The 10,312-nt window shown below is 37.8% G+C and overlaps 1 protein-coding gene across 4 annotated transcripts in view; it reads right to left on the bottom strand.

The window, feature by feature from the left end:
• Positions 1 to 8,067, bottom strand: part of mbip (MAP3K12 binding inhibitory protein 1) — an 11,755-nt gene extending 3,688 nt beyond the window's left edge. Inside the window, exons 1-7 of one of the 4 annotated variants that reach the window (XM_010766978.1) lie at positions 7,878 to 8,067; positions 6,425 to 6,541; positions 6,022 to 6,231; positions 5,405 to 5,501; positions 4,982 to 5,050; positions 4,437 to 4,604; positions 3,826 to 3,923 (exon numbers count right to left, since the gene is read on the bottom strand). In XM_010766978.1, the coding sequence (XP_010765280.1) occupies positions 3,826 to 3,923; positions 4,437 to 4,604; positions 4,982 to 5,050; positions 5,405 to 5,501; positions 6,022 to 6,231; positions 6,425 to 6,541; positions 7,878 to 8,000 (882 nt within the window). In that variant the 5' untranslated portion in view covers positions 8,001 to 8,067. The remainder of the gene's footprint in view (positions 1 to 3,825; positions 3,924 to 4,436; positions 4,605 to 4,981; positions 5,051 to 5,404; positions 5,502 to 6,021; positions 6,232 to 6,424; positions 6,542 to 7,877) is intronic. The other 3 variants (XM_010767125.1, XM_010767055.1, XM_010767203.1) reach the window with 3 other exon arrangements.
• Between the last annotated feature and the right edge of the window lie 2,245 nt (positions 8,068 to 10,312).

Raw genomic sequence — 10,312 nt, 5'->3', positions numbered from 1 at the left:
TATTGAAGACCAAGCCGGTGACGAGTGATATTTTTCCCAACATAATGCAATCACATTGGTTAAATAAACAGATAAAATACGTTGTTAAGAGAAGTGAGACTGAAAAGGTTAACGGTCCCATGTTTTGTCCATTTCTACTGATGTTGTTCTATAGCTGTGTGCCAATTGATCCAGACATAGTGACTTCAATAGGCCCCAGAAGAAATTTTTTGAAAAAGAGAAATCTCCAACGAGNGATATCTTTTGCAAAGGAAATATGGAGGAGAGTCTAGTTGGTCTCCTGCGCTTCTCGGAGTAGCACTATTGGGCCTGGGTCGCCGGTAATGATTGTTCCCACAGACCTTCACGTGTTCCCTCGGGTGTCCAAGCGGTCAAACTGTTGGGGGCACGTGGTGGTTCTCTTCACAGGACTTCCGGTTTCTTTTGAGGTGGAAATATTTGCCTGAGGGTGGGTAGTCCGTCACCAAGCTTAAGAAGAGCGGTCTTTTATGGTCCCATCAGTCACTTAGGTGTAGGACCTTGTCAACGCCGATGTAAATTATTATTAATTTCGAAATACAATATATAGTGAAAAGTATGTTGTGTACGTGAGTTTCACGAAATGTTTTACTGTGTAAGTAGTGTTTCAATTTTTGTTGTTCTTGAAATTTTCCATGTACGTCGTTTTTATATTGTAAATAGTCCAATTTCTCTGTGTTCCTCCCAGTTTACATACGTATTATTTTTATTTTAAGAGAGACTGTCTATTTGTGTTTTGTTGACTCAGCTACGTCGTTATATTATTTTGGGGTTTTGTTTCCTTGGTCTTTATGTTTATGTTGTTTAATATTTTATTTATTTTGTTATATTTTCCATCATTTATTATTTCTGATTTTTCTTGTAAATTTTACCCCCGCGTTAGATTTTTCTACACGAAACTTATAAGTGCAGAAAAGACAGGCACATGAAAATCCAGACAATTGGAAGTGCACTTACACTTTCAACCGGGGACTACCGGCACTAGGTACGCTAGAGAGTATCTGCTGATTTTCAGGTTCATATCAGTATGTAGTGCTCTAGTCTACTGTGACATGTCTCCATGCTTTAATGTTCAAAGCTCTTTATTTTTCTCATGCTGCAGCACCTCTTTTCACCCTCTGTCGGAAACCAGACCATTTTAGTGTAGTTCGAACCTAGTATGAACCTAAATGCAGTTTGAGTTATTAAAAACATTATTACGGGAGCCAAACTCAGTTTTGATTTTATTTCTGAATATTTGTTGGTATTTGTTTTAGTAACTTTGTTGCATTTTTATAAAATGCAACCATTGAAAAAAAAACATTTCTGGTAACTTTGGCCGGTTAACAGCACAGACTTTTCTGCAACAATATCACATATTGCATTTTCATAAATTCTTCTTTTGGAGCGGTGTTCGATTTCAGTGCGACCTATTGCAGAGGTGAAAATCAAACGTTACCTTCTTTTTTTGGAACCACGCTGACAAAGGCAGGTCCTGAAGCCTTAATGTAGACTTTCATGTTGACAGACCTGAAGGAAAGCGCACATAATAAAATACTTATTACAAACAGAACAACACTATCAAAACAAGAACATACATTTAAAATGATTGAATGAATTTAAAACTAGAAAAACAATGCAATAAAATTAGAAACTGCTATTATCACACAACTCTTAAAAACAAATGTGTGACTAACAGAGATGGGGTCGTTACTAAAAAAATGTAATATATTGCATATTACTTTTAAAAAAAAAAAGTAATATATTACACTACTTCGTTACTCTCTACATAAAGTAACTCGTCACTTTACTCGTTACTTTACTTGCCGAGCACGTACGAACTGCGCATGCGTGAGTAGGAATAACTCTCCTTACCAGCAGGCGGCGGTAGTGTGTATTCGTCATTCAAAACAGACAACAACCGGAAGACAGAGAAGAAGAACAGACTACGTGATATAAACAAACAACAGATAGCGTGTGCGTTAGCTTCACCTTAGCATGTGTTCTTTGGAGATGTTTGTTGAGGTTTGACGAGGTGTTTACAGCAGTGGATAACAGCTTCTGGCCTGGACACAGTTTGCACCTCACCGTCACATTCATGTCTATTATTCGGACGAACTCAAAATAATGGGCATACCTCCACCCCTCGAAAGTTATCGCTGACTCAGCCATGTTTATGCAGCACTGCACGTGGAGATGTGCAAGTCGCGCAGATTACGTACACATAAACCTGCGGTGGAAACCTCTCTTGTCTGTCAGTGTGATTATGACTGATTTTAGTAAGTAACGAAGTAACGCGTGTCGGGGCAATGTTAGTAACTGTAGTATGATTACTGAATTATAAAAGTAGCGCGTTACACTACTCCGTTACCGACAAAAGTAATATTATTACAGTAACGCGTTAAACCCAACTCTGGTGACTAACATTAAAGCTGCACCGTTTAATACTTCTATAAACCCATGTGACAATTACCGGAAACAACACATTACAAGTGTGTGTGGTGTTAACAAATAATGAAGATAATATAACTATAAACACAGGCTACCACAGCATTGTGGCTCCTACAAAGTGGTTCAAATGACTGTGATGTGAATAGTATTGTTCACACAATGAAACCACAGCAAATAGTTACCAGAGTTTGCAGTTCCCCTCAGCTCTACAGAACAAGGTAGCATCTTTCCCGCTCATTGTTTTGATTTTACTTGAAGGTCCCATCATATGCTTTTCCGGTTATTACCCGTCCCCTTGTGTGTTATGAAGGTTTTTCTGCATGTAAACGGTGTGCAGAGTCACAAACCCTCAAAGTACACCCTGTAGGGCAGGGGTGGGGAACCTTTTTCCTCTCAAGGGCCATTTCAATTTTTTCAACATCCTCCGAGGGCTGTAATTTAGTACAGGTGTACCTACCTTTGATTTATGTAAACGTCGTGTAGAACACAGGTATAAGAAAGACAAACCACCGTACCGGTGTTGCGCACGTGCAGTACGTACCGTGCTTAGTACCATTCTTATGACCTAATTTCTCCAACGAAATAAGAAACGTGTCCGCTTTCTTTCCTGCTTTACTTACCCGGGGGACACTAAAATCAAAAAATTCGTCCCAGTTANCACAGAAGAGGTTGAAAATATATATTTTAATGCATATGATTATAATTATGAGCCTGCTAGGCGTCCAAGAGACCAGGAGCAGCCAAGGATTAGAAAAAATAACGATTTTTTCTAATCCTTGGCTGCTCCTGGTCTCTTGGACGCCTAGCAGGCTCATAATTATAATCATATGCATTAAAATATATATTTTCAACCTCTTCTGTGTCAAAACTAGCATTGTGATCCATGTTTATTCATACGTTAGACCGGCCGCTCTCCCCCATGTTACGTCACACGCGGGAGGTCACGTGCCGAGGCTTTTTTATGCGGAAGTGAAAATGTCTTACTGAAACGATGCTAGATGTCACTGTAGTATATATTTCTGTATATTTTTTTGAAAATCTAGTGTATTCATCATTTTCCTACACATTTATTCACAGGTGTCTCTAACCTGGAAGTTGCTCTTTAAGGCATGTGAAGGACACTATTCGGGAACTATTTGTCCCACGCAGCTCTGTGTGTGATGACTAATTCCATTCTTGCAAGGATAATAAATACATGTATCCTGATATTGAAGATCAAGCCGGTGACGAGTGATATTTTCTTAACATAAGCAGACACAGTAAATGTGCAAATTGAAGATTTAAAAATCGCACACTATTACAATAAAAGACATGTGTATAAACACTGACTTAATATGAAGTGGCTTTGATGGATCTATTTTAAAGGCAAAGACTCACCGTGGATTGAAAGTACTCCGGAGAGAGTCCCTCCAGTTCCAGGATCCGATCCTCCAGCTTCTTCAGCCTCTGGTACACACTCAGAGGAACAGGGCCCGCTGAGGAAGGAAAACACTTGTTGTTGAACATGATGAACACAACAGACGTGGGTATGGATTGTGACTGTTCAAAAGAAAAGTCAGAATAAAAGATGTCTTTGTTAATAATGTGAATATCAGTTTAGAATCAGCTTGCTCAGACTAGAGAATTCATCATTGTTTTTGGTTGTTTACAATTAGTCCTGATGCAATATTTAAAAAGCACTTCAGGAATGCACTACTACTAATGTTATTGTTCTGTTTTAAGTGTGTTGCATAATGGATTAAGCTACAGCTGCATTTCATTGTAAAATAAAAATAAATTAACCTTGAATCCTTATTTTTCAGATTAATTCCAATTTGCATATAGACTATAATATTTCCTACACACTGTCATTTTAAATTGAAATTGAATTAGATTGAAGATCACCATGAACACACTATTTTTGTGCAAAATTGTTTCTGTAATTACATGTAAGCCTTTCAGACATGTTAAACGTAACATACAGTGAGACACTTTGTCACATGTCCGACCTGTGGGGAGTCTCAGGTGAGTCTCGATGTTCTGAAGTCGCTCTTCTATGGCTGCGTTTCCACAGTCTCTCAACATCGGGCCCCTCTGCGGATCCCCTGCCTCTCCCTGGCCCCCCCCACTGTGAGTCTGGGGCCCGTAAGTGTTCACCACCCGGGTAACTAGCCAGGCAAGAAGATCACAAACAAAAGCCATGATATTAAAACCAGGGACGAGCAAACGGGTCTGAGGACAAAGCATGCAGATCTATAAAGGGGTCATACTAAACCCCTTGACATTTGTTTTGACTAATTCACAGTAGTTTATCGGTTGGTTCTTCAAATGGTTCAGCACTTCTTATTTAATGCATTCATAATACTTTGAATATTCATTAAACCAAAACATATTTAAAAAAACACAATTTCTTGTCATCTGTCAAGTCATTTTTCTTCATTAATTTGAACGATTATGTACCTATGACTTACTTAAAAAGATAAGTGCAATTGAAAAGAATTAAGCTGTTAAGAAATGTCACATTGACATTTGTAGGAAATATTTATTTCCTTACCTTTCACGTGGCTTTTGAAACCTGGATAAGGAGTGAAAACTGCATCTGTCCTGGCACAGCTGTTTTCTACTGAGGAGACATTTTGATTAAAAATATATAATTGGAACGTAATGTCAAAATGTAATTAAAGTTCTTAGAAACATTTTATATAGATGGCTTAAATGCCAATTATTGCCATTAGTGTGTCCTGATTTCTATTACTGGTATCTCACACAGGCTTTGAATTTAAAAAGCCCTCGGTCTCCTGTTTTTCTCGGCTAAGCTGGTTGTGTTTCGAGGCCGAGTGTGTTAGCTACTTCAGCCCCACTCTTTGTGCAGTTCAGCCTGACCTCTCGCCTGTGGAAATCAGCTCTCTCCCAAACATTGGCAATCTGTGTGCAGGCTCCCTCTCCACCCTGCCCCCAACCTCTTCCCCATTCTCACCCTGATTGCAGTCGATCACGTTGCAAAACTCGCGTACATTGTTTTCATTGATCTCCATCTGCTTGCGTTCCATAAATGCAGATATTCTTCGCTCAATCTAGGGTTTCAATGGAGACAGAGAACAAAGATAATGAGATACAGTGGAGTGATGAGCTATTGATAGGTGTCAAGAAAGCAATGAGTTGGGGGGCAAACAGCCATTTGCATTACATGGAACGAGAAAATGTAGTAGAAAATATTTTCAGGTAGCCAAAAAAGTTGAATTGCTTGCCATCATCCCATGATGGAATATGAATACTGTTTGCTTGGCTACCAAAATAAATGCACAACAGAATGGGGGGCTCTTGTCCTTCATCCACATGCAATCTCAGAGTAATGAGCATCCACTTCATAATCCATCAAGGACCTGGCCCTCTCTCAAAGCCCTCCAGCAATGTGGTCTGTTCTACCCAACCACCGCACTAAAGGACCCCTCATTCTCTGCTTCCCTGCGGCACGTCATGTTCACATCCTTGGGAGCAATTATTTATCATTATTCATTTGGTTAACATAGAGTAAAGAGGCCTCTAAAACTGTCACTTCCAGAACAGCTGACAGATCTGCTGACGGAGACCAACCTCTGACTTCTTGGCTCGGATCTGAACCATGACGTCATCCTCTGCCATCTTGCTGTCTTCGTCGTCGGCGCCCTGAGGATAAAACTCAGACAGATCCGTCATCTGCTCTCTGAGTGACGACGAGGTGACGGCATCGTCTGTTGTGATGTCTCTTGTAGATGATGTATCGTCCCGAGCATCCACTAGCATCTTTAAGCTTTCTGAAACAGCCTATTTAAAAATGGGAAAAAATAATATAGCATTCATAGCACAAATAATAGTTTTTAAATGAAATAGCCCTTTACTAACAAGCATTAAAGGGTATAATGCAGATTAAAAATAGCCGATACAAATAATAATGTATAGGCATAAATTTAAAAGCATTTCATCAAACCCTTTTAGTGTTAATGTGAAGCCAATGTACCTGTAATTTAGTGATATGCTCCTGCAAACAGCTGTGCACGTGAGCATCTGGAGATGACGGGAGATCCGCAGCATCGATGTTGACTTCTATTCTCAGAGCAGCATCACTCAATTTGAGCTTGATTTAAAAATATAGAAAGAAAGGGTTAGGCACTGCACAACACATTAAAGCAAATGGAGTGCTTCAAATACTTCTACTTATCAGCCAGTGTGCATTAGTAAGTGTTTTCTGCCTTTCTCTGCTTTTATATTATTTTTGTATTGAGAATCTAGGTTAAATACTGTTTGTCAGATAATGCAAGCGATTTTGAGTATTATTTTGGACTCTGGGAATTATGGACATTTTCTGAGATTTTATAACGACCTATTTATCAAAGATAATTATCCAATTGGAGACTCCTCTTTGATAATGCCACATGTAGTAGAGATATATTTGATCTACATGCTGAAGGTAGAGCAGGTGCAAGAATATGTGTACATAAATAATTGAAGTGCTAATACATATTGTGTCACATACTTATGTATTTATAATACCTTTCTTTATATCTTGTTATTGTTCATTTGTAAATTCAAATGTATTTTCTACTTTCTTGTCTTTTAATTTGTATTGTACAATGCCATGTCTTTTTATGCTGCTGCAACACAAACATTTCCCAAATTGGGATCAATAAATGTCTATCTTATCTTATATTTATTTCCCCCCAAAGATTGTGTTCTTATTCTTGCTTTTCCAAGAGAATGGACGGGAATAGGAATCACGTAAGTGCTAAATAATTCAGACCACGTGATCCTGAATTACAGAGTTCACATGTTAAATACCGGTTTCAGGGAGAGCTAGAAAGAGAGAGGTGAGCGGGGTTAATGACAACAGAGTGAAGTGACATTAGGAGAGATTTGCTTAAATTGGTGAGGCGAGGTGGCTGGTATCTCACAAGTAAGATTGAATCCTAATAAACAATGTCATGTTAAATGCTTTATTTTCCTTTCATTCATTTTTTTCTTAACGGTATGTCTTTTCATTTGTATATGGATTGCCTCTGGATTTGTTTTTTACTATGTTCATATATTCATACATATGTACTGCTTTAAGTTTGCTTTTATTAAATTTAAATGTATATCATTTACTTTACTAAGGAGCTACATGCATACATTTGCCTTAAAACTGTACAAAATAAAATGCAGGATGTTGCTTAAATTGGTGAGGCAGAAAAGCTGGTATAACCACGTCTGAAAGGAACGAGCTAGTAAATTGAAATCAAATAAATACCAACAAAAACAAGGGAAGGTTACGTTGTTGCTACTTTCTTTAGCACTGCTTGAATGTTGAGTAAAATGAATGAAGTGTGTCCCGCTAACTCGGGATGCTAAAAACATTAGCATGAAGCTAACATACAACTCGGACGGAGAAGAAACGTATCTCGGGGCTAAATATGGCTAAAACAATGTGAACCAACCTCTCTCCCGAAGTCTGAAAAGAGCTTCAGTATCGCACACATGCAGTCCCTGTAGCTGCTGGACATGTTGCTGGATTCACGAGGAGGAGGGTGATTTCCACTAAGCTTCATTGTGTCCGCCATTGCAGTTAAACAGCTGCAGAATACTGCCCGCTGATTGGCTTGTAACCAGACCACGTGATCAGCCTGCTCTCTTCAGAACCACTGCTGTGTTTGTGCAGAATAAAAATACTAGGCTACTATAACAAGAAAATGCATTATATTTAAATAGACCTCATTTGGCTATATTCGATGTGGGTAGTACGCTTTTAAAAGTCTTATATTTATATATGCCAGCTTCATACCGTTTTTTATTTATAAAAGTTTACATACAATTTAACTAAAAATGTTTTAATTATATGTTTCCTCCAATTCAATTTGTGCAAGCCACATTTCCCCTGAGCATAAGAACAATGTAAAAGAGAGGTTGTGGTTGCAGATCATGTTTGTTTTCAAAGTCTTGTGAATCAACCAACCACAATTTGGAACAAAAAACCGAGTCAAAAGAGTGCCTTATCCCTGACCCGCTTTAAAAGTAAGCTTACCTATTATTATTATTATTATTATTATTTTTGTTTGTCACTCTTTAAAAATAGTTTTTTCCTTTGTTTTGATGTATTTTCATATTTAATCCGCATTGCCTCTAAATGTGTTAGTATATTATATTATATATATTTTCTGATATATTCTTTGGTCTTTGTTTGCTTTTACTGCATTTAATATATAAAACACTTTGAAACTGCCCCATATTTATAATGACTTGCTTTGCATGTTATGCTGATATTAGAAAGAGAGAATTAAATTAGTTAGAAAGGCTTATGGCCCTACCACAGATAACATTAACCTTTCAGTAATTGTTTAAGTATTAGATTTTTGCTCAAATAGGAAAAAATCTTCTGGGTGCATTTACTCAAAGGAGCATACGTGTATCTACACTAAATGCACATCAAGCCTACAACTTAAATAACTAAAGTGCATTAAATGGTACAGGATTTTACTCGAAATTATATCAGCACTCAAATGGGAAACAATCAGACATGGTTACCTGCAGACTGTACTGATTTGCAGCCACATTTAACCCTGTTCCTCATCACCATCACTTACTTTTCAAACAGGAGGAAGAATGGTCACTCAATTATAAGAACATTGTCCCTGAATCGCAGCGGACTGTGCAGCAGGGCATTGGGATGGGAACCCGGCCACAATGGCGTATTTTTCTGAGTTGAGTGACTGTGGGAAAATCTCCCTCCTCTATTCAGACATTTTTCCCTTCTTTTCATATAATGGGGAGAGAGACTGATGAAGGCAACATAGAAAAAGAACAATTACAGGCAATGAGAAAGCACAACCACTCAGAACTCAATAATGCAGTCTAGAAGGGTTAATCATTTTAGGAAGGGGTCTAAAGACAAGCCTTTTTGGTGAATTCATCTGTGGGTGATATTTTTTTCCCCCCTGAAACAGGAAGGGAACTGTAACACTTGACATGGTTTGACATGCTGAGCCATTGCTGAATGTTCCCACACAGCAAGGAGCTCTCGATAAGGAAAAACTGCTCACTTAATTTGCAGACCCTGCAGAGCTGTGATGACTTTCCCTTTCTTTAAATTGGCAGGGATTGTGATGTGAGGTGCCAAGAGATATTTAAAATAGGCAAAATTGAACTTCAAGGTTGACATTTGCAGACAATCCTACTCTTTCAATGTCAATTGTTTTGTGGGTCTATTTTCAAATGAACTTCATGTTGCTGAAAATGAAAAAGACGGATGGTGAAATGTATCCTATACTGAAGTAAAATTACAACATTACACACATATTAATCCATAGGTAAAAGTAAACAGTGTGAAATACAGGTACAACAGTCAAGTGTTGAAGTATCTAAAAGTAACCACAGTCTCAGAAAGCCTTTAGAGACACACTATACCGACAGGCCCAATGTATAATAAGTATTTCAGACAAATAAGAAAGCAACATGTAAATACAGTAAACACTTAAAAAGGTCCTTAAATAGCAGTCAACTGTATTTCCAATGCTAAACCATTCTGTGTGTGTTTGCATGCTGCTTTCAATCCTTTTAAAATATTTCGTTTGTATAGAAAACTTTCAAAAACAAAATCAAAAGGCTCAGGTAATGAAATACTATTTAAATCTGTTTGGATGTAAAAAAGTGATATATATGTTATTAAGTTGATAAGAGTTTATTTTGAAACATGTAACCCCAGGAAATTATTTTTAAAAAGCACCAAATAAGAGTTAAGGGGCATTCAAAAACCACAAATGTCTGCAAAACTGTGTCACAGTTACACATAAAACTTTAATTGTTAATACACTGCTCACACATTTTAAATAGGAGTGAGAGACAGAGATGCCTTTGTGGTTTCTTATAGTTTGAAACT

The sequence above is a fragment of the Notothenia coriiceps genome, unplaced genomic scaffold (genome assembly GCF_000735185.1).
Source record: "Notothenia coriiceps isolate Sejong01 unplaced genomic scaffold, NC01 NC01_scaffold00000120, whole genome shotgun sequence".
In the NCBI taxonomy this organism is placed as follows: domain Eukaryota; kingdom Metazoa; phylum Chordata; class Actinopteri; order Perciformes; family Nototheniidae; genus Notothenia; species Notothenia coriiceps.
The sequence above is the reverse complement of the archived record's forward strand: the minus strand, read 5'-3'. Positions and strand labels throughout refer to the sequence as shown.